This window comes from Diplotaxodon limnothrissa, linkage group LG3 (assembly GCF_057381915.1).
Source record: "Diplotaxodon limnothrissa isolate DT_005_m linkage group LG3, D_limnothrissa_male_GT1.1, whole genome shotgun sequence".
Lineage (NCBI taxonomy): Eukaryota > Metazoa > Chordata > Actinopteri > Cichliformes > Cichlidae > Diplotaxodon > Diplotaxodon limnothrissa.
Genome location: NC_140598.1, coordinates 27,559,988 through 27,584,921, shown reverse-complemented (window position 1 = coordinate 27,584,921; position 24,934 = coordinate 27,559,988). Strand labels below are relative to the sequence as shown.

The following is a 24,934-nucleotide window of genomic DNA, read 5'->3' as shown; positions in this document are numbered from 1 at the left end:
ACATTTTAACAAATAACTTTTAAATTGGAGGGTAAAAAAGGATTAAAATGAAGTGTGTTTCAGTCATTTAAAAACACTTCCTGTCACTGTGGTGGTTACAGTGACATCATGCAGTTTGTGTTTTGACCTCCAGAGGACCACAAATCAGTACAGACAGAGATCTATTCAAACTTTGCTGCCATCAGTAATAATTCTTCAAATATAATCATCAGTGTTTGAGCAGTTATGATATCAGGGATAATCTAGACATGTGTGGCAATACTGAAAATGTCACATGACACGCCTTAAACATCATGTGATCCACTCTCAGTCAGCACTTTCATTCATGACTCCAACATGTTGCAATGAGCTTTGAAGAAACGTCGGTTTAGTGTTGAAATATTCAAACGCTGCATGAAGAACAACAATGCATGTGTGTGTTTCAAACAGGAAAACAAGCAGAAATAAAACATGGCCTGCCAGCAGACAGTGTTTCGATTCTCCTGGGTGTCCTCAAACGCCTCTTTCCTCCTTGCTCAAATTTACTTTCACTTTCCTGAACTTCGTGGAGTGGAGGTTGTTGTTGGTTTGTGTGTTTGAAGAAACTGTAAGTTTGCTTTGTTTCCTCTTTTAACAGTTTGTCTTAAGGAACTTTACTGTATGTTCAGCTCATGTTTGATTTCTTCACACAACAAACTGTGTTTTCTCCATTAAAGTCAGTCTGTAATGTTTTTCAACGAGGCCGAGTGTGTCCGCCATTTTCTCTCTGTGTGTATATGGGCCTGTCTCAATATGCGTACTTGAGAATTGAGAAAGTTCCTAAGTGTGAATCAGACCAAATGCACTAAATGTGGTCTGAGCTCGGCCAGAGAGAGTAGTTCCGATGTTTATATTTACATGGACAGCAGGAGAGAGAGAGAGGGAGCAGACTTTGTAAATTAATATTTTGTATAGATGTGTGTTAGATGCATATTCAACATGTCGGTCGTAAAAATACCGCGTCACAAACTGTTGGCTCCGCACCAACAGGGATTACAAAACAACAAAATATAGTGTTGTTTAAAGCAGATGTAGCTTCGATTCAGCAGGTCGGTTAAAAAGTATCATGAACTGATGACTCTACGCCAACAGACCATTCACACTGAAACAAAAATGGAGGATAAACAGTTTTTACATTTCTCAGCCTGAACAAATTAATTATAGTATTACATTTAAAATAGTCTGTTAATAAATCAGAACATCTAATGATGCTTCAGTCACAATTTTTATATTAATAGTTTAAGTCAGACACAAAGCTGTGACGTTAAAAAAATTTCTTGATGATATCTATATCTATCTATTTTGGGTGCAATTGTAGCTGTTGCTGTTCTGTGAGTCTATTGTGCAAGTGGTGTGATATGCCCATGTAGAAAGGACGGCACTGCAACGCTGGACTTGTCCTTACTCTGGGCTCCCTCTTTATTCTGGCAACTGGTACAAAGAAATCAGCACACAGTCTTCATTAACAGTGTGCAAAGCAACTGCAACATTCAGTTCACCAGCTTGGGAGTTTTTTTTTCCTTTTTCTTTCTAAACATAACACTTAACAAATGACTAAGATATATTTATACAACACAACATCAACAAAGTCTTTCTTTTAAAAGTTCTAGCTGAAACCAAACCTGTGATCGTATAGTAGCAGTATTATTTATTTATTTTTCTCCTTTTTCCTAACCAGCAACAACAATAACACATAAAAACAGCTTTTCTATTATAAAACAATGATCATTGTTCATCATTTTTTTTTCCTATCAACAGCATCAATTAAAACTTATATTTAACAGCGCCTACCTGGTACAAAGAAAACAGCACACAGTCTTCATTAACAGTGTGCAAAGCAACTGCAACATTCAGTTCTGTTAAAAAGAATTAGAACAATTACAATCTCATAGAGAAACATTAGAGCTGAGTGCAAGTCAAAAAGCACCCGACTAGCTAACGAGTATTAGCTTAGCATGCTAACTAAAAATGCTACTCGTGAATAAAGTTACTACCCATGCATCAAAATGCCTGTAACTTTCAGGATACATGCTAGTACTGCTTACAATCAAAATACATGTTGTGACAATTACCACTATAAGAATGTCTAAATGACTCGGGTAAAGTTTGTAGCATGCGTGCTTGTTGTTTTTGTCTGCTTCCACTTGTCTTTGCACTAGGATGATGTCGGAGTAAATGTGCAGTCATATTCGTTGTGTTCCCACTAGTGCTGTCAGCGTTAATCTGAAATGACGTTAACACCACAACATGGCAAATCTCCATTAACGAGCTACCGCAGATCGCCCCGTGCGTGGGACTGGACGGCCAACATGTTAACGATCAAACTGCGCTAATGCAATATATATATATATATATATACAGAGATGGGCAGTAACGCGTTACTTGTAACGCGTTACTGCCCATCTCGTTAACGCCCATCTCGTTAACGCCCATCTCGTTAACGCGTTACTTGTAACGCGTTACTGTAATCTGATTACTTTTTTCAACTAAGGAGTAAAGTAAGGGATTACTATTGCAAAAACGGTAGTTAGATTACCGTTACTTTCCCGTAGGAACGCTGTGTTACTGCGTTACTAAAACCGTGATTTTTTGCGAGAATGTCTCACGACAGTGACGTAAGCGAGTGCGCTGTTAGTGACAACAGCTGTGTGCAGATCAACAATGGATCACATATAGATTGTGGGCAAGGCTGGACAGGGATAAAAAATCGGCCCGGGCATTTTGACTAGAGACCGGCCCACCAGGATAAAGATTGAAAATGTGACGTCATTCAAGGGTAAAACCGCAAAGGATTCTGGGAACTTGTGGCAAGAGGTACTAGCGCACGCAGGCTTTCAATTGAACTCAGTTAGACAGCGATAAAAAGAAACCCAAAAAATGGCAAGAAGCTGTTGTATTATTAACTGCAATAGCCAGTTGCATGACAGCCACGGGAAGCCGACGGGTAAATCGTTTTTTTTTTTTTTTATCGGATTACGTCGTTGAAGAGAATTTTTTTGAGCCATGTTTCCGAAGTAAGAGCCGACGGATGGTCTGGATATACCAAATATAACGTCTCAGAACACTCCAGCTCACATGTTAGTCTGCTCCAAGCATTTCCACAAAGGTCAGTGTTTTGTAGTAGTTAATACGTCATTTTTCTTAACATAACTGGTAATATAGGTTACAAGCAAGTCTGGCGTGAACAGAAATTGTCGCACTATGCTCCTTTATTTATTGTGCATAAATAGTGAATTGTCCTGACACAATATTGCGTTTCGCTTCTGTTATTACCATGGTACATTGACAAAAACATATACTTTTATTCACAAGATAAAACAGTTGTTTTGTATCACTAATTGTCCAGTGCGATTACAACATACAATATTATTGTCACTGCTACATTTCTGTAATGCTACCAGAAATTATTTCCACTACTAATTAATTACCGTTGAGCTCAAAGGTTATATTAATAAACGGTTAAGGAATGTGTATTTATGATGACGATTTGTGAGACTGGTAAACTTACCTTTGTTCGTACGATGGTCTTTACTTTCTACACGGTGCATTTCAAGGTCCTGTACCCATCCGTCGGTAAACTGTACTTGGTCTTGTTGCTGTGACCTGAAGTTACTAAACTTCATGAGTGTATGCACTCACTCCAAGAACCGTATAATTATAAATCTGAGCGTGGTGAAAGTTGGGCAGCACGCTAACGTCTTTTGTCCACTCTGTGTGCTCGTAAGGGTCTGACCCTTTCACTCCTTTGATTTTTTTCCTCGTATCTTTTCTTTGTCTTTTCGTCGAGTCTGTCTTTGTACGGACCGGCATTGTTCTCCTTTTGTTTTGTACGTTCCTTTTTTGTGCTGCAAAGAAAAAACAAGAAGGTATTGGAACCGGAGAATGAACGTTTTGCGGTGCTGCAAATGCTTGCATATGATGCGGTACTTGGATTGTTTTGCCACGAGTTCCCGGCATGCAATGCACGAAAATCACATGATTGCTAAACGAGGGGGAGGGTGCATCCAGCCTCCTCGGCTGTAATTGGTCCAGCCCAGAGTCGATCATGACCAATTGGCCAATCCAACACCTTTCATTATATATACCCTTCCTAAAAAAAAAAAAAAAAAAGAAAAAAAAAAAAAGAAAAATCCATCGGCCCATAAAAACAAAAAATCGCCAGCGGCCCACCGGGCAAATGCCCGATGGCCAGTCCAGCTATGATTGTGGGAGAGAGTATGAGCGTGCAGCGTTTAAAGCGTGGAAGTAGTGACCTTACTTTGAGTTTGATTCCATAAAAAGTGACAAAAACATTTGCGTCCATCGTGCGTGGGAAGAAAACTTCTTTTTACAGCGAAAAAACCCCCTAAACTTCTAAGCAAGCACCGAGTGCGCAACGACGTAATGGGAAATTCACAGAGAAACTCGCGGATTCTTCAACTGACCGCGGCACACCTGCACCAGGGTAAACCTCCGCCTACCACAGTCCTGCTTTGTAGGTGAAAATAGAGCAACAGGACCGCTGAGTCTTTGACTTTATTTATTTTCTGCTGTGTTTTACTTGCATCTATTTGAAAGAGTGAGTGTAAACACAAAAAATATTTTATTTTATGTGCTGGAATGTGTAGAAAATAGGTTTAAATGTTAAACTAATTTATTCAAGTCAGAGAATGTTGCATATAATTAAATTTTTGCTTGATGCATAAAGTTAAAAGATTAAAACTGATAAAACAAGTTAAAAAAAGAGACTTTTCCATTTGATTACATTTTGTATGATGGATTATGTAGAAAAAGTAGAATTGGGCTGAAAGATCTATCGCTTTATCACCTCTTCAGGTTGTAAATCGTGTTTTTAAAAAGTAACTAAGTAACTAAGTAATTAATTACTTTTGAAAATAAGTAATCAGTAAAGTAACGGGATTACTTTTTTGGGGAAGTAATCAGTAATTAGTTACTGATTACTTTTTTCAAGTAACTTGACCAACACTGTGTATATATATAAAAAAAAAAACACCCAGCACGCCCCTGCGGGCGGTTTATCCTTCAAGCTCGGGTCCTCTACCAGAGGCCTGGGAGCTTGAGGGTCCTGCGCAGTATCTTAGCTGTTCCCAGGACTGCGCTCTTCTGGACAGAGATCTCCGATGTTATTCCCGGGATCTGCTGGAGCCACTCGCCTAGCTTGGGAGTCACCGCACCTAGTGCTCCGATTACCACGGGGACCACCATTATATATATATATATATATATATATATATATAAATAAATATATGATTTGTACAGGACTACTAAATTAAAGCTTATGTGTTCCAACTGTAGAAAATAGAAATAATTGTCGTCAAATTGCAGATGTTACAGATGTTTTCTATATTCAAGTATATCTATATTTTATTGTGAAACAGAACAAATAAACAATTTTGCACAAACAAACATGTAGATATTGTACTAAGTTAAACTGTTTTCTCTCACTGTAGTGAATATGAACTCAAACTTTGAATTTTAACAAATTAAACTTTATGGTGACGTGTAGGATGAACAGTTACTTTGACATTTGATTACAAATGAGTTATTCTGCTCTTCAGAGTTTTGAACAAGTTTGGATCACTTTGAGTAGAAAAGGAGGTACTTGTATCAATACCAAATAGGGCTGCCACAAACGATTATTTTGATAGTCGACTAGTCACCGATTATTTTTGCAATTAGTCGACCAATCAGATCATGTATCCATTGGACGTAAAACATACAGCTTATTGCACCAGCATGCATCTGCTCTTATATAACTATCATTAGCTTACAGCTTTAAGTGTTTAAGGTATGTGCTAACTAAACACAAAGACAAGATGATAGTTTATTAAATTTTAATGAAATTTGCAGATTGTTTCGGTGGAGTTTAATAAACTCAGCCGCGTGCTCCTTGCTATCTAAAATATAACAGGACACCGGAGTATATTCTCGAGCATCTCACACTTCTGATAATCAGCTGTCTGCTTGACGTTTTTTCAGCTGTGTAAAAACTATAACTTTAATCTCAGCTAAACCGATTTACTCAGGAACAAATAAAACACTAAAAAAAGCCAAACAATAACATTTTTAAGTTATATATCATGTTTAACCTGGATAGCGAAAGTCGGCGGTGGGTTTGAAAACGATTTGCTGGGAAACCGGTGTTCTCTCTGGCTCTAGTGAGCCTTGCCCCCGGCTAGCTATCGAGCTGGTGGGTAACAGACGTCTCCGAAAACATCGGAGCACTTTTGAAAATATGTGGTGTCTTGATAAACTGAGCAGAGATTTTTGAGGTTTACACAGCTACATTCTCGCCTGAAAACATGTTAAACGTTTATTTTGTAACGTTTATTTTGCGCTATGAATTCTGGGACACAGCTTCTTCTTCTTCGGGGTTTAACGGCAGCTGGCATCCTTGTACATGCAGTGCTGCCATCTTCTGTTTCAGTCCGTTATTACACGCTTAAATCCTACTACTTATTCCTTCGTCTTTTGGGATCTTACAAAGCTTCACGTGACGCGTCGACTATTAGTCTTCGACGATTTTGATAGTTGACATAATCGTGTCTAGTCAACTAATAGCAAAGTGTTGATTTTAACACGGATGCATTTTTCAGGGATGTTTAGTGATAATTAAGAATTTGCAGAAAGATACAAAGGAGGCCTGCTTGTTTTTTACTTTCTTGCGATTACCCTAATAATAATAATCCCTTTATGTTCTCAGTCCTTCTGAATGTGATTCCTCATCTCCAAACATGAGTCTTTCAACTCTGCAGGTTGTGACAGTTTTACTTTGCTGTGTTAAAATCCCAGGATCAGAAACATGTGAGGCTCAGCTCTGAGATCCACAACCAGATCATGTCTGTTAGATTTTGTCTGGATCTAAAAGCTAAAATCAGATTTGAAACCAGTTAACTGAAATAGCTGTTCACATTTCATTCACACAGACATCAGAATCAAACACGCAAAAATCCAAAATCTGCTGCTGATGTTAAAGTGTGTTTTCCGTGTCTGAGGACAGAGAGCTGCTGAACATGTTGCCATGTTAGTATCTGGAGTATCCATGGAGAAAGCACTGAATCAGGTTCAGGGAAATGAGTAGAGTAATTCCCAAACAGATAAATTCTGCGGGGATGTTTGTTCTAAATGAAATAGAGGATTGAAAGGGTTATTTTGAACTTTGAATCATATAAAATTATTCCTGTAGTCCCAGAATAAAAATAAGTTTTTAACATTTAAATGTCAGCATATTTGAGTGAAAAACTCTAGTTTGTTTCTCTAACATATTTAAAAATGCCTCAGTTGACCACAGATATCCTGCTCAACTAGAGCTGAGAGCATCAAGAGCATGGCTGCTGGTCCACAGTAACTGCTGTCAGACTGACACATCTGTTTGACCATAAACAGTTATGATGTCAGCAGCTGTTGGAGGTTGGGGGTCTTTATAATTACAGTGCAGGGTGGATACATAGCTGTAGCAAAGAACCGAATTAAACCTGTTGGCTTTTGTGTGATTAAAAATCCTTTGTTACAAATATTGGATCTGCTTCAATAGGAAGTAATTATGACAACAACACAAAGGTTGTTAGATTCTTTATTCATGCTGACTTAATTAGATGAAACAAAACTATTGTATTAAATTACTGAAAACATTAACAGACAATTAGACATGAGTTATCAGGTACATCAGCAGGCGAAGAGACAGAAGAAATGTGTTAGAAATAAATCAAACATTGATGAATGTAGTACTTTCCAAATATGTTTTAATCAGGTTTAATTAAAAAATATATAATTACTTTTATATAGTGTATTTACACACACACACACACACCACTAGGTGTGAATGTGAGTGTGAATGGTTGTCTGTCCCTGTGTGTTAGCCCTGCGACAGACTGGCGACCTGTCCAGGGTGTACCCCGCCTTTCGCCCTATGACAGCTGGGATAGGCTCCAGCGCCCCCCGCGACCCTGAAAAGGATAAGCGGAAGCGAATGGATGGATGGATAGTGTATTTATATATAATAATACCAAATAACAGTTATTGGTTTCTGTTTGTGCACAGACATGATTTAAGTCAAAGCACACATGTCTGTCTCTCTCTCTGTGTCCAGCTTTTTGATCTCAGCTGTCCCTCTGATAGACTCATTTCTAATTTTGTCTTTCCCAATGAAAATCTTACCATCTTTATCTCTGCCACCTCTCGCTTTTTTGCAGAGGGGAGACAGTACTGAACAAAGCGCTGTAACTCCTAAATATCTTCCCCCCAATTAAATTAAAACTACACAGTAAGACAAAAAAAATAGCCAACAATAGAAAATAAACTCTTGTTGTGACAATCTGCCTTCTCCTCCTTCCTTTTATTTATATTCCTTTTTTATGGCAGCTTCCTCTGCCTCACACTGCTGTCTGACTACATGTAGCTGAAACTGAGATGAAGCAGGAAAGAAGCAGCTGATATTTGGACAGCACACATGAGAGAATGGAGGATTTCAGTTGATGTGCACATGAATGATTTGTGTTTCCTCTGCAGGTGAAGGTAGAAAGTGTGTGTGAGCTGATGTGGATGTGAATTCAGCAGCATGGATCAATGTGAGGGCAGAGAGGAGGGAGTGCCTCCCTCTAAAACCACTCTGTGTGGGGAACATGAGAGCCAGACCAAAGCTCAGAGGTGAGATGACCATCTCTAACTGTCCATGACTTTTCTCCATGTCACAGCGCAGCACTCACATTACTGCTCCATTATTATTCACAGCAACCAACCTGGACCTCCAACCAGCTCTGTGTCCTTACAGAGTGACCGGTCTATAGGGAATCCCATTAATTTTACAGTCCAGCCTCTGTCTGCTGCAGAGAGGTGAGCTCATGTTCATCATTAAGCACTAAACACTTAATTCAGTTTATTTTGAAAAGTCTCAACAGGATCTTGAGCTTTATTGTAAAAGTTTTATGTGAAACAAGTGGACACGCAGTGGTTTTTACCGTCTTTATTGCTAACGGCAATGCATAAAAACAAACGTGTGTCATCTGTAGTGTGGTTATATTAATTGTAAGAGAAAGAGAGAACTTTAAGAAATTAATATAGCCACTACAGTGACCATCAAAATAATGAAAAAATATCGCCGTAAACAGTTTATTTTGCGACACCACGAAACAAACGATAGCGTAAAATGAAACGATAGACGTTTTTATATCGTCATCCGATATATATCGTTATATCGAACAGCCCTACCTCTTCTCATGATTCATCCCGCACATATCAGCCGATTTAACTATTTTCTTTGTTGACATCTCTCTTTCACACAACATATACTTCACACATTTGGAGTTTTCACCCAGACCACCGCTAGGGACACAACCTTCCCACGGCTCCTATAGCTTCGGTACAAAGTGCTAAAAACCAAAAACCCAAACACAGAAGAGTCCTTCCCTGGGAGAGAAGAGTCCCCAAATCAAAAAAAGCTCACCATTGCAGATTCTTTTTCCCATTTCTTTCAAAATGGTTCGTTAACTTCCCGCATGTGTGAGTTGCTGAAGGCTTCTTGCGGTTCCCCCTTTTTTGAAAACAAAACAATGGTGGGACTGGGTTAATTCTTACCTCTCAGACAGATCCTTTTCTGCTGTGATGGGAGGATACTCTTCTTCTGTTGCCCCACTCTGTTGTGGTGTGCCCCAGGGGTCTGTATTGGGCCCTTTATTGTTCTCTTTGTACATGCTACCCTTGGATTCCATATTTGAAAAATACGATATTTCTTATCATTGTTACACAGATGACATTCGGATTTATTGTCAACTGACTGATGATCTGTCATTGTCACTGAACTCCTTGTTCAATTGCCTGAGAGAGGTCAAAGATTATTATGGTGTTCGATAGCCATATTCCTCGAGACTAGCTAGTTGCCCTACTGGGGCCCATTCTTAATTCTCTCGCTGATTCTATAAATAAACTAGGTGTCTATTTGGATAGCTCCTTTAAGCTCGATAAGCAAGTTTCTTCTGTAGTGAAATCTGGCTTCTTTCAATTGCGCCAGTTTTCTAAAGCTAAGCGTTATATACCATGCAGGGACCTTGAAAAACGTATCTACCTTTTTGTGACCTCCAGGTTAGACTATTGGAACTCTCTTTACTGTGGTCTCCAGTCCGTCTCTCTTTATAGGCTACAAATCTCTACTTTTGTAAGCAGTAACTGTTGAATGCAACAGTAATGTATATCCCAGATATCAGTTCGAGACAGCAGAAGCTTCAATTTGCTTGGTTTTTGAGCTCAGGATATAAGCCAGGAGACTAGCTATTTTCTTCCCACACAGTATGAACAGCTAAATAATCTAAATATAGAGTCATAATTAAATTATATTGATCGGGTAAACTGAATATATATGGGTTTTTTATTTGTTTCTCTCAAGGGACAGATTTAATTTGAGCTAATTCTTCATGATTCCCTCCACAGAGTAGACCAGGAGAGCTCAGAGGTTCCCAGTGGTCAGTCTGCCCAGCAGCATCAAACAGACCTGGACTCTATATTTATGGTCTGTACATGTTTAAGAACTACTTTTATAACTATTCTGTTCACAGTCATCTCCATGCTGCTCTTTGTAGGCCAGTAGATTGTCAGTGTGTCCAACATGGATCTGATGTTTGGCTCCATGGATCATTCGTAAAGTATTCTGTTCCAGCTGCTGGAGGACAACATCATCTCTTTTGTGAAGTACGAGCTGAAGAAGCTCCAGAAGGTTCTGAGTCCAGATTACCCAGAATGCTTAGAGAGTAAGAGGGAGGATGATGAGCAGAGGAGGAGCAGCAGAGAGGCATTTGTTAAGATCACAATGGACTTCCTGAGGAGAATGAAGCAAGAGGAGCTGGCTGACCGTCTGCAGAGAAGTAAGAGGATTTATTTAAAGATTTAATCTGCTGGATAAATGGGACACTTTTGTCTCAACCGATGGACCAGTGTGTTTAGTCATTTCTCAGTGGGTCAGAATTTGTCATCACCATTTTGTAAAATCTGATTGTTGAAGGTCTATTTTTTTTATTATTGTTATTTAGAACATCCCTCTGCTGTTTGTCATCGTAAACATAAATCGACTCTGAAGAAGAAGTTCCAGTGTGTGTTTGAGGGGATCGCTAAAGCAGGAAACCCGAACATTCTGAATCATATCTACACAGAGCTCTACATCACAGAGGGAGGGACTGCTGAGGTTAATGATGAACATGAGGTCAGACAGATTGAAACAGCATCCAGGAAACCAGCCAGACCAAAAACAACAATCAGACAAGAAGACATCTTTAAAGCCTCACCTGGAAGAAATAAATCAATCAGAAGAGTGCTGACAAAGGGAGTTGCTGGCATTGGGAAAACAGTCTTAACACAGAAATACACCCTCGACTGGGCTGAAGACAAAGCCAACCAGGACATCCAATTCGTATTTCCATTCACTTTCAGAGAGCTGAATGTGCTGAAAGAGGAAAAGTTCAGCTTGGTGGAACTTGTTCATCACTTCTTTATTGAAATCAAAGAAGCTGGGATCTGCAGCTTTGAAGATTTTCAGATTGTGTTCATCTTTGATGGTCTGGATGAGTGTCGACTTCCACTGGACTTCTCCAAAACCACAATCCTAACTGACCCTAGAAAGTCCACCTCAGTGGATGTGCTGCTGATAAACCTCATCAGGGGGAAACTGCTTCCCTCTGCTCACCTCTGGATAACCACACGACCTGCAGCAGCCAATCAGATTCCATCTGAGTGTGTTGACATGGTGACAGATGTCAGAGGGTTTACTGACCCACAGAAGGAGGAGTACTTCAGGAAGAGATTCAGAGATGAGGAGCAGGCCACCAGGATCATCTCCTGCATCAAGGCATCGCAAAGCCTCCACATCATGTGCCACATCCCAGTCTTCTGCTGGATCACTGCTACAGTTCTGGAGGATGTGCTGAAAACCAGAGAGGGAGGACAGCTGCCCAAGACCCTGACTGAGATGTACATCCACTTCCTGGTGGTTCAGGCCAAAGTGAAGAAGGTCAAGTATGATGGAGGAGCTGAGACAGATCCACACTGGAGTCCAGAGAGCAGGAAGATGATTGAGTCTCTGGGGAAACTGGCTTTTGATCAGCTGCAGAAAGGAAACCTGATCTTCTATGAATCAGACCTGACAGACTGTGACATCGATATCAGAGCAGCCTCGGTGAACTCAGGAATGTTCACACAGATCTTTAAAGAGGAGAAAGGACTGTACCAGGACAAGGTGTACTGCTTCATCCATCTGAGTGTTCAGGAGTTTCTGGCTGCTCTTTATGTCCATCTGACTTTCATAAACTCTGGACTCAATCTGCTGGAAGAGAAACAAACAACCTCCCAGAAGTCTGAAACAAAAGAATTGGCAGTGAAATACTTCTACCAGAGTGCTGTGAACAAGGCTTTACAGAGTGCAAATGGACATCTGGACTTGTTCCTCCGCTTCTTCATGGGTCTTTCACTGCAGACCAATAAGACTCTACTACGAGGTCTGCTGACACAGACAGGAAGTAGCTCACAGACCAATCAGGAAACAGTCCAGTACATCAAGAAGAAGCTTAATGAGAATCTGTCTGCAGAGAAAAGCATCAATCTGCTCCACTGTCTGAATGAACTGAATGATTGTTCTCTAGTGGAGGAGATCCAACAGTCCCTTAGATCAGGAAGTCTCTCCAAATACTGGTCTCCCGCTGAGTGGTCAGCTCTGGTCTTCATCTTACTGTCATCAGAAAAAGATCTGGATGTGTTTGATCTGAAGAAATACTCTGCTTCAGAAGAGGCTCTTCTGAGGCTACTGCCAGTGGTCAAAGCTTCCAACAAAGCTCTGTAAGTAAATATCTAATCATTTGTTCTTTTTTAAAATGTTTATTCTATTTAACAAAAAGAACGTCTGCAGAGTTTAAAATCATAAACAGTGCAATGGGTACTGGCATGTGAAAAAACTGAAAGTTTGATATGAGACAGAAGTATATGACACTTTTCTTTTATATGTAGCAACAGAAATTGCCAGTGTTTCTGAAATATTAGGTACCATACAGTCACACTCTATAGTGCAGTGATTCTCAAACTGTGGTACTCTCTGGCTCTCTCTGGTTATATGCTGGAAATGTCAAATCTTTTTTAAGATTAAATAATATAACATTGTGGAGGTATGCAAAAACAACATGAGAGTTCCCAAGGCTCTTCTGGGAGCCGGAGTTGACCAGAAAATGTCTCCCTGAGCGTGAGTCCTCTATGAAGAGAAGCCTTTCCTTATCAGAAGCGGTTGTGGCCGCTGCAGAGCGCTGGCAGGCTCATTTCCCTGGGCCTTAAAACTGCAAAGGCGGCATGGTGGTGTTGCTAAAAACAAAGCCCCTTTTCGTGGTGCCACGATCCCAGCCACCACTGATAAGTCTGATGTCCCCGGGAGAATCGGTGGGGGCATGGGAGATGCCATCGGTGAGTCGGGAACTATCGCCTGAATGACGAAGCTCCTCGTAGCCTGGAGAATGTGATCTGCTTCTTCTGCGAGTGAGCAGTAATCCTTCGGCCTGCAGCGTAGAGTTGGAGGAGGAAGACGTAGGTGAAGAGGAATCCACCGTCATCCATTCCTAACAAGGACAACATGCTCTCCATGAGCTTGAGAGAGAGAGGAGTTTCTCAGCCCGCTCTGCGGGAGAGGGAGTAACGCCTGCAGAGCGGTATATTTCCCTCGAGATCCCGGGAGAGAGTCATTGCACAGCGGGTGGACAGTGGATGCAGCAAGGTCATCACATGATGGTATTTCATGTCGTCGGCTGAAACGCCACGGAGAGCAAACTGAGCTTTGACGTGCATGAACTATGAAGGAGGGTCGTGGAGACAAAAATCCGGCAGCTTAGATAACAAAGTTATTCTAAGAACTCAGAGCTGAGGTTCCCCTTTTCTAAGTCTGCATGTTCTTATAAAAGAGGAAGCTGTTAGTTGTTTGTCACACATGAGTTCATGTCAAAAGTCACGTAGACATTTGCTTAGTGATCAACAAAAGAACACATTTCATGAAGCTGATCACACTATATACAATTTTCTTTTAACACCCCCACAGCAAAAATTTAAACATACAGCTCTGCTATCGCTTCTGACAGCAAAATGGTATGTATGCGATCGTGGCTCAAAGAGTTGGCAGTTCGTCTTGTAACCGGAAGGTTGCCGGTTTGAGCCCCGGCTCCGACAGTCTCGGTCGTTGTGTCCTTGGGCAAGACACTTCACCTACTGGTGATGGCCAGAGGGGCCGATGGCGCGATATGGCAGCCTCGCTTCTGTCAGTCTGCCCCAGGGCAGCTGTGGCTACAACTGTAGCTTGCCTCCACCAGTGTGTGAATGTGAGAGTGAATGAATAGTGGAATTGTACAGTGCTTTGAGGGCCCCGATCTATTATTATTATTATTATAAATGAAGACAGAAAACTAAACAGCAGTGACGTTTGTAGGGTTACTGAAGTTGGGCTAGCTGGTATATAATGATTCATATAAAAGGCAAATAGATTTATGTTTTGCTACTCTGCTGTTGTTTTTTTGTGCTCAAACTTAGTCTTCAGAGATTCTCAACAAATTGCTCTCTATCAGTGCACTGCTAAGCTCATGATAAGTCTTCACCTTTTACATGTTATAATCGAGAAAACTGGTGTAATCATCTAGGGTCTACAGGTTCTCGCAAACTAATTCATGTTCCTCTCTTTTCATCATTGGATTTGATTGGAGATTTTTATTATTTTTTGGCCTTTTATTTTTCAATAAATACCTTGATTTTCCTTTTTTCTAATGTTTGTTTTGGTCAGTCTGTCTCCTACACACACATTCTGTAAACCTTGATAGATTCTGGAATACCAAGACCAGTATGGGTCCAGCAGAGGCTTCCATTTATGCAATGGAATATGAGGCAGAAGACTACTCATTTTATCTCACCACTTTGTGCAGGACCCTGATGTACGGACACAGCTGATTTGCTGTATTTGCTTTTCGGGGAATGATTTCCAGGAAGTCTTTACTGCCCCAGTCTTCCAACTTTGTCCATACTTCCTTAGCCGTCTAGCCTTCAATGGATGCCACTCCTCTCCTCACACCTGTGTTGGTCAATATCAGGCCTTGTCCTGCTCTGGGGGTGATGGATGACAGGACCGTGTCTTTTCCTGTTTCCTCAGTACCTGTGCCAATTTGTTTAAACTGGCAGCTTACCAGAGCCTGCTCTGTCAGTGTTCTCCCTTGAGTCTTTAAAGATACTGCTAGCTACCTTGAAGTCTCTTCTCCCTTTGTCTGAGCTGACAACCTGAAGAAAATATGTCTCCTATTCTGAGTTACCTAACACCAAACCTCCTCTCCCTGAACCCAAGCTAGCTACACCATGTGTTCTCTGACTTAGCCAGTCAAATCCGAGGCTCTGAGTTCTGTGCTGCCCTGAGCTACTTTAGAAATTGAATACAAGGCTCAGCATTTTGTGGTGCAAGAGCTGTGCAGCCAAATCCTGACCTGGAATTTAGCCTCTGTGGTCAAATTCCTGAGCCCAAGTGTCCCATTCCCAAGCTGACCATTCCTGAATCTTTGGATCCTGCACTAGAGCTGGCTGAATTTCAAGCCTAAGGCCACTGCTGGCAAATATGCTGGGATTCAGATGGGCTACATCTCTGGGAGATGTCACTTCCACTGCTGGCCATCTAACTGGCCACTGGAGGAGTTCCACCTTGATCTCCAGCTTTCTGTCCTGTCTCTTTGATGCTGGCCTTGAGCTTGAGCTGTTAATCATCGCTATGCTTCTGTTTCCTTTCCTTTCCTTCATGTCTTGGAAAAAGTCATTTTCCAACTACATCACATAATCTGACCTCCTAAAAGTGTACAAAGATCTACTCCTCTCAGTTGACTCTGAGGACTGTGCCATCCATGTCCTCCTTGATCTCAGTGCTGCATCATACAGGTATCAGTGGCACAGCACTACACTGGTTGACTGCACACCTGTAAAAGTTGATTCTTTTAGGTACTTGTAGATATTCTAGATAGGGATTGCCATGTTCTCTCTGTTCATGCTTCCTTTGGCTCAAATGGTCAGGTATCCTAATATCTACTTTCGACCTTATATTCATGATATTTAATCATATCTCCTTCTCAGTTCCAACATGTAGTCCATGCTAGTCTAGGGCCATTACATGCCTTAAACATATTAAGAACTGGAATGCACAGAACTTTGTTTAACTGAAAAAACAGAAATCAGAAAAAACGCTTGAATATAAAAATCTCACTAACTTGTAAAGATAGTTTAAGAAATGTGATAATCAATAGTTAATCATTAAACAGGACAGTAATTTCAGACCAATACATCAATAAAAATATCTCATTATTGTCTAGTTAAAATATGTATGTATTTCCTAGTTTAAAAAAAAAATCACATTGCAAAATACAACTGTCGACAGTTTCTGAATGGTATATACACAGCCATAACATTAAGAGCACCTGCCTAATATAGGGCTTTGGAGCGTGATGTCACAGGGGTGGGCGTGGAAAGGATTTTGGCCTGATGCGCCATTTTCCTTGTCCAAAGAAAGCGCAAGCGAAAAAGGAGCGAAGGCACACAGCCATGGTTCGTACTTGCTGTGCGGTCGGTTGTAATCTTAGGTCGCATGATCGGCAAGGGAATAAGGTTGAAAATGGTTTATCTTTTCATTCTTTCACCACCTGGAAGCAACATGAGGCAGCTCATGTATCGGATGTTACCAAAAGAAGGCGTCTAGTCTGGATAGCAGCTGTGAGACGAGCTGATATCCAGTTCGCTTCCATCTCCAGATATCTGTTGGTGCTCCAGACATTTTTGCTCCGGTAAGTTCAATATATGTTCATATCACTCTCTATAGCTTAATAATATTATCGTTGGGGCTCTCAGAGGTTGTAGAAATTGTAAACAAACATAGAATTGAGTGACTGTGCAGACATACGTGCTGTGTAACAATTCGCTAATTCACATCCGAAAGTGAGGGTTAGGGTTAACAAGATACGTGAAGATATCGGGGTAGGAAAGTGGCAGTAAGTCGTCTGGTCTTTACTCCACTGCTGTATTTCTTATGGGTCCACATTTGCGATGCACTCTATTTTTTTCAACTACCGCTGCTTCGCCTCTGGACGCAATCAGTCTCTATACCGTCCGTTTTCTTTTGAGCTGCTTTTAAGCATGTTTCTTGTCATCGTCGTTCCAACAGAGTGTGTTTGTTTTGATTTGTGGACCTGGAAAATGGCGCCACGCTCACACAATACATTGCGGCGTGACGTCAACTCCAAAGCCCTATTGTACTGGTCTCCCTTTTGCCTTTAAAACAGCCGTCACCTGTCAAGATAGATAGCATTAGATCACTGATGGTGTACAGTGGTATGTGGCACCTTATTATTTGCAACAGATCCTTATAGGTCCGTATTGAGGACCTGAATGTTCACAAAGAGGCTGTTCTGTCCAAATCAACTTTTGTGTGTGAAATGTAACACTGGTAAAATGTGTCTGTGTGGTTCCCAATCAGAAGCCCTTCATGAATAGTGATGTTAAAAGATGCCTCGAAGCCTGCAACCATGTAATGCAAGGATGTCATCACTTTAGAGATGGAGAAAGCATAAAGTGACAATTATGAATCACTTAATATGATAAGGAGATTCTGCAGGTCATTAATCAAAGTATAAAACTAAAATAAAATGTATTTTTAGTGACACAGGATACAAATATGGAAGCAAGATGTATAATTAGAATTATTTATAATAAATGTGAATTAATTTGTGCAATTTCTTTAACCATAGAGAATAACTAAATCCTTCAGGACAATGTCACATCAATGCACTGAACTCACTATGTTATCCCTCTAACAGCCTCCACATGTTCTCACTGTAATTTCCCCTGATGAATGAATTTATGCTGCACTAATGTGAATGTTTGCAGGGAAATCAAACGCGTTTCACTCGCAGTACTCTTGCTGACTTACCTTTGTTTGAATGACGACTTGTACGCGCTGACTCCACAGACAAGGTACGAAAATATGTCAGGCTACGTCAGTAGCGGTTGGTCTTCAGGGTTTCTACTCCACGGCCGTATTTCATACGGGTCCACATTTCCAATGCACGCTATTTTCTGCAAGTACCGCTGCTTCGCCTCTGGACGCAATCGGTCTCTATACAGTCCATTCTCTATTGAGCTGCTTTTAAGCATCTTGTAATCGTCGTTCCAACACAGTGTGTTTGATTTGATTCGTAGACCCCGAAAATGGTGCCGCGCTCCCACAATGCATTGCGGCGTGACGTCAACTCCAAAGCCCTATGGGGAAGGGGTGTTTTTTCTTTTTTTTATTTCACTCGCTAGCGCTGTCTGTGAAAACGCCTTTTTTTTTACCATTTCTTCCCGTTGCAAACACCACTGTTTTCTTCAGAAAACAACATCACGTGATTTTTTTTATCATAACTCTGGTTTCACATGGCCCATCGACACAATTCAAAAACGGGTATATAGTTTGAAGTCCGCACTTTCGACCCAAGATGAAACGGAGACTCCGAGTCACTGCATCTTGTAGCTTTGTCGTCTTAAATTGGTCATGTGATTTTGACACTGCAGCGCGTCCATCAACCCCAGAGGGTTAATAGTTTTTACTTAAGTGTTATATTTCTATTTTGTTTTCCATAAATAAATTCAGTTTTTTAATGAAACATGAATTGTTATCCTCAATGACTTTTGTTTTTCTGGAATGAGTTCAATATATAAAGTGATTTAATTTGGTCATAAACCTAATTGTTTTTTAGACTTTGTGGCTGTAACTTCTCAAAGAGAAGCTGTAAAGCTCTGTCCCAAGCTCTTGGCTCTCAGTCCTGTAGTCTGAGAGAGTTGGATCTGAGTAACAGCAAACTGCAGGATTCTTGTTTTAAGCTTCTGTCTGCTGGACTGCGGAGGACAGAGTGTATGCTGCAAACTCTGAGGTCAGATCAAAGTTTTAATTTTTTGGTTGTTGTTGTTGTTGTTTCACATGAATTTATACAATTACTTAATTTTTCAAAAAAAATTATTTATTTTATTGCTAAATAACAGTACATTGTCACATTTGTAACCTGTTTAAGATAAGACAACAAGGATAATTTTTTTTAAAAAGGAAAATTACTTATTGCGTGATATCATAGTTTTTCATTGTGCCCTGATTCAACTCCAGATTTTTACTCCAGTGTTTGTTTTATTATTCATGTTTTGTTTTTTGTTTTGTTTTTTGTTGGGGTTTTTTTGTTTGTTGTTGTTTTAAGTTTGAGTCTATGTAACGTCTCAGAGAGGAGCTATGAAGCTCTGTCCTCAGTTCTCAACTCCCACTCCTGTAGTCTGAGAGAGCTGAACCTGAGTAACTCTGACCTGCAAGATTCAGCAGTGAAGCTTCTTTCTGGTGGACTGAAGAGTCCACAATGTACACTGGAAACTCTGAGGTCAGATCAAGTGATATTTTGTTTTTCATAAGTTGACAGAATTAACCAATTAGCCGGTTTAGCCTGGTTTGCTTTCTCTTCTCAAAAGAATCCTTGTCAGTGTATCTTTGTAAATAATCAACGATTCTTTAAAAGAGAAAACAAACCAGGCTTAAATTGCTAAATGTAATAAATTTGTCATTGCACTCCAAGTACACCTATTGTCTGTCTCATTTTTCAGACTAAGTCACTGTAACATCTCAGAGAGGAGTTGTGAAGTTCTATCCTCTGTACTCAGCTACCAGTCCTTTAGTCTGAGAGTGCTGGACCTGAGTAACAATGACCTGAAGGATTCAGGAGCAAAGCATGTATCTCTTGGTTTGAAGATTCCACACTGTACGCTGAAAACCCTCAGGTCAGGATATTATTTTGTGTCCATATTTAATGTTTATGAAGAAATGTTCTAATTGCATTTTTAGGTGTCTATTGCGCATTACTGAAAGTGTTTAATAATACAGACTCTCGAAATTTTGATGTAAAACGTCAGGAGGAGAAATGTCTTAACCCTCTATACCCCAGCAGAATTCTATTAGAATGTGTCAAATAGTCCATAGGTCGTCTTATAACCCATTTCAATGAGATTACACGCATAGCATTACAGAAGTTTATTTTTTTCTGTTGGATAAAGGTTATAGTTAGAGCTGGATCAGGTGACCCTGAACCACCCCTTAGTCATGCTGGAGCCTGTTTGGGCTCCAGGGGGAGCACTGGTAGGCTTTTTCTGTAAAAATGAATCCCTCCTTCCCACCATCACCAAGTGCTGCTCACAGTGGATTGTCTGATGGTTGGAGGTTTCTCTCTAATGTTGTAGGGTGTTACCTTACATTGTTGAACAGCTTGAGATGACTGTTGTAAATGTAAATGGATAGATGTTATTATATGTGACACACAGAAAATCATTGTTGACAAATGAATTGTTGTTTTGTGTGTCTGCAGTCTGTCAGGCTGTCTGATCACAGAGGAAGGCTGTACTTCTCTGGCCTTAGCTCTGAGCTCCAACCCCTCCCATCTGAGAGCGCTGGAACTGAGCTACAATCATCCAGGAGCCTCAGGAATGAAGCTGTTGTTGGCTGGACTGAAGGATCCAGGCTGGACACCGGACACTCTCAGGTATGGAGAGAATGTCTGATAGAGAAGGAAGAGCTGGAAACATTTCCTGTGCCCTTCACTTCCTGTTTATTAAGCTTTGCTTGTTCCATATTCAGTTTTTCAGCAAAACGTGTTTGAGTCCATAAGAAAAGATTCATTCTTATATCTGGAGGAATAAATATATTTCAATAAATATTAACGTTAGCCCCTTGAGCTTCTCCAAAAACTATGAAGACACTCAAAATAAATTTCCTCTGGTGGGAAACTATTTTCAATTTTTTTGTAGTTTATTGCACTTTTTTGCAATTTATGTAATTACTATGCACTTAATGCATACATATTATTAAAATTTAGGCCGTAATGGTTGTGTTGATGTATAGCAACTTGAAATGCTCCCAAAAATGGCACTACAGCATGTAAAAATATAATATAAACTCTGGCGGTCTTGGTTCTATGGTAAGTCTTAAAAGGTTAAGATTCAGACAGTGCAAGCCCAAGGCTAGTCCTTGGCTAACTGATTCAACCCGAGCCATAAGAAAAGAATGTAGGAGATGTGAAAGATGGTGGAAAAAGGACAGGCTGTATGTCTCTCTGGAAGCTCTTAAGACTAGCTGGGAAGTTTATCAGAGAGCAGTAAAGGCTGCCAAGCATTTCTATTTTTCTCAACTTACTGCTGCCAATTTCCATAACCCACGTGTTTTGTATAACACTATAAATTCTGTACTTAATATAGAAGTCCATGTTCTTTTGCAGTCTACTGAGGTGATGTGCAATAAGTTAATTATTTTTTTTTGTGGACCAGGTTGCTAGCTTAAGACCTCCGACTCTATCTATTGCTGATCCCGCCATGCATGTGTCCTGCTCAAGTCTTCTGCTTTTCTACCAATTTCTACCAATTCCTCTTCCTGATTTAGAGAAACTTATGTTAAAAGCTAAACCACGTGGTTCTCTGAATTAAGTTGTTCCTCCCCGCTTTCACAAAAAGGTATTTTGCGCCATTGGACAACACATTCTGAACATTATAAATACCAGTCTTTTGTCTGGTCAAGTACCCAGTGAGTTTAAGCATGTAGTTATACATCCCTTACTTAAGAAACCAGGCTTGGACAGTTCAGTCATGTCAAATTCTAGACCCATCTCTAAGCTTCCCGTTCTCAGTAAGATCCTGGAAATGATTGTCTATACTCAGTTGATGGACAATTTGAATGAGTTTAAATTGTATGAAATCTTTCAGTCTGGCTTTAAGCCATTTCACAGTATGGAGACAGCCCTCATAAAAGTTATGAACAACATTCTGGTAGCGATACACTGTGGTAAATATGCAGTGCTTATCTTACTGGACATGACTGCTGCATTCGACACAGTGGATCATGACTTGCTGATCTCTGAGAAATTGTTCAAGCCATGTTTCCGAAGTAACAAAGAGCCGATGGATGGCCTGGATTGCAGCCATTCGAAGACCAAATATAACATCCCAGAACACTCCAGCTCACATGTTTGTCTGCTCCAAGCATTCCCACAAAGGTCAGTGTTTTGTAGTAGTTAATACGCCATTTTTCATAACATAATTGGTGATATAGGTTACAAGCAAGTCTGGCGCTGAACAGAAATTGTCGCGCTATGCTCCTTTGTTTATTGTGCATAAATAGTGAATTGTCCTGACACAATATTGCATTTCGCTTCTGTTATTACCATGGTACATTGACAAAAACATATACTTTTATTCACAGGATAAAACTTTTTTTGTATCACTAATTGCCCAGTACGATTACAGCGTACAATATTGTCACTGCTACATTTCTGAAATGCGTTCCAGAAATTATTTCCACTACTAATTAATTACCGTTGAGCTCAAAGGTCATATTAATAAACGGTTAACGAATGTGTATTTATGAAGACGATTTGTGAGACTGGTAAACTTACCTTTGTTCGTACGATGGTCTTTTGTTCTACACCGTGCATTTCAAGGTCCTGTACCCATCCGTCGGTAAACTGTACCTGGGCTTGTTGCAGTGACCTGAAGTTACTAAAAACTTCATGAGTGTATGCACTCACTCCAAGAACCGTATAAATATGAGCGTGGTGAAAGTTGGGCAGCACGCTAACGTCTTTTGCCCACTCTGTGTGCTCGTAAGGGTCTGACCCTTTCACTCCTTTGATTTTTTTTTCTCGTATCTTTTCTTTGACTTTTCATCAAGTCTGTCAAGTCTGTCCGGCATTGTTCTCCTTCGTTTTGTACATATCCTTTTTGGGGGGCAAAGAAAAAGCAAGAAGATATTGGAACCGGAGAATAAACGTTTTGCGGTGCTGCAAATGCTTGCATTTGATGCATTGCTTTGATTATTTTGCCACTAGTATCCGGCATGTAATGCGCAAAAGGAAAAATTGGGTCAAAATTCATACTTGTAACTTGAAACTTGAGTGCAGAGTTTCACACAAATCTTTTTTAAGCACACACAAATTCTTTTTACACATACAAATCCTGATTTACAAGTACAAAATATTTATGACCACATTTGAGACCATAGGATCGTGACATACAATTAAACTGAGAGTAATTTTTTTTCCACAGCAGTAACATTAGCATAGTAATGTTAGCTTGCTTTTAGATAGCCGTGAGGGGGCGAGACTATGGCCTGTCACACAAAGAGACAGAGAGAGAAGATGAGAGAAAGGAGATTAAAAAAAATCAGATAATATTCACACGACTCAGCTCCTTAACCATCATTGGCTGTAAGCTTCATCTGAGGAAAAGCGTTACCATGGTTACATGAGTTCAGCTCAAGTTCTTTTGTTGTGTTTCTATATACAATTTTAACAGCTAAAATAACACATTTAGTGGTTTTAATTCATAATTATATTGAGGTTTTCAAACATATTTTATTTCTGTCTTTTGTCCTTTAATTTGCAATAAGTTTACACAATGAATTTATGATGTTAATCTCTATTAATCTGTGGCAATTAACAGCATGTGACACAGTTTGTGTCCTTCCTGCTGTTAACCTTGTATACTGTCTCTTGTGCACTGCGTTATGCTGCATCGGAATGCTGGACTCACTCAGAAGTCAGACGTCATGTGCAGTAACCACACAAACACCAAGAGGAGAAAAAAACAGTTGGCAGCAAAGGCAGGGCGGTGTCCTTTAAAGCTAAACAGAAGAGGAATATAAAAATAATGAAGGTCACAGTTTGAATCAGTCATATTTCATTCAATTCAGTGGTGTACTGACAGATGGATTGAAGTGTATTTGTGAAAATGTTGGACTTTTCCTTTATCAGTGTCTAACAGTATGTGTATGACAGCCATGTAATGTCCATGTGTTCATGCTGAAAGAGTGTTGGTCTGACCCTCCTCCTCCTTTCAGGGTGGAGCCTGCTGGAGTCCGATGGTTGAGACCAGGTCTGAGGAAGTGTAAGTGTGTTTTTAATGTGATTCATGAAAAAAAAGCAGCACATATTCAACCATCTTCAACCTGTCACATCATTGATTCACATCTCCGATGTCAAGAGTCATCATCAAAGTGTCAATCAATGAACAGATGATGGATCAATAACTGCAGCTGGATTGTGTTTGTTCTCTCCATCAGATTCCTGTCAACTCACAATCGACACAAACACAGTACACACAAACCTCAAACTGTCTGACAACAACAGGAAGGTGACATGGATTATGGAGATTCAGTCATATCCCGATCATCCAGACAGATTTGATATTTGTCCTCAGCTGCTGTGTAAAAATGATCTGACTGGTCGCTGTTACTGGGAGGTCGAGTGGAGAGGAGACGTTTATGTATCAGTGAGTTACAGAAGAATCAGAAGGAAAGGAGGTGGTGACTGTGTGTTTGGATGGAATGATCAGTCCTGGAGTCTGTACTGCACTGATGATGGACCTTATTCTATCTGTTACAATAACAGAAAAACACCCCTCTCCTCCTCCTCCTCCTCCTCCTCCTCCTCCTCTGTCTCTAACAGAGTAGCAGTGTATGTGGACTATCCGGCTGGCACACTGTCCTTCTACAGAGTCTCCTCTGACACTCTGATCCACCTCCACACCTTCAACACCACATTTACTGAAACTCTTTATCCTGGATTGGGGTTTTGGCCTGGTTCGTCAGTGACTCTGCACTGAGTTGAGTGTAAAGAGTGTCCTCCCGTTAGAGAAACACACTGACTGTTCAACTGATGGTTTAGTCTGTACAGATTCACAAATTCAATCAGTTGATGTTTTAAACTGTTCTAAATGACTCCATGTAAACCTCTTCCTCTTCCTTTAAAGATAGAAGCTACCATTATTCTAGGATCCACATGTTGTTTTTTTCTGTCTTTTTCCACTCTATGCTTCACAGTCAATATCAGTATGTTATGTT

The 24,934-nt window shown here is 40.3% G+C and overlaps 2 protein-coding genes across 2 annotated transcripts in view; both read left to right on the top strand.

The window, feature by feature from the left end:
- The window catches only part of LOC146635172 (neural cell adhesion molecule L1-like), a 640,298-nt gene that overhangs the window by 609,045 nt on the left and 6,319 nt on the right, over nucleotides 1–24,934 (top strand). The window lies entirely within an intron of this gene.
- On the top strand, nucleotides 540–24,696 carry LOC146635173 (uncharacterized). The gene is made up of 12 exons (XM_085345291.1): nucleotides 540–586; nucleotides 8,527–8,664; nucleotides 8,749–8,850; nucleotides 10,441–10,519; nucleotides 10,667–10,871; nucleotides 11,037–12,831; nucleotides 18,777–18,950; nucleotides 19,266–19,439; nucleotides 19,660–19,833; nucleotides 20,415–20,588; nucleotides 23,933–23,979; nucleotides 24,155–24,696. Exons 2-12 carry the CDS (start codon nucleotides 8,576–8,578, stop codon nucleotides 24,694–24,696), a joined length of 3,555 nt encoding a protein of 1,184 aa, XP_085201417.1. The 5' UTR covers nucleotides 540–586; nucleotides 8,527–8,575.

What these genes read in the sequence shown, in the direction of transcription:
- LOC146635173 (XM_085345291.1), top strand. Translation starts at nt 8,576, where the DNA reads ATGGATCAATGTGAGGGCAGAGAGGAGGGAGTGCCTCCCTCTAAAACC. An exon ending in GGCTGACCGTCTGCAGAGAA is followed by an intron (nt 10,872 to 11,036) that starts GTAAGAGGATTT and finishes ATTGTTATTTAG; the next exon opens with AACATCCCTCTGCTGTTTGT. An exon ending in TGGACACCGGACACTCTCAG is followed by an intron (nt 20,589 to 23,932) that starts GTATGGAGAGAA and finishes TCCTCCTTTCAG; the next exon opens with GGTGGAGCCTGCTGGAGTCC.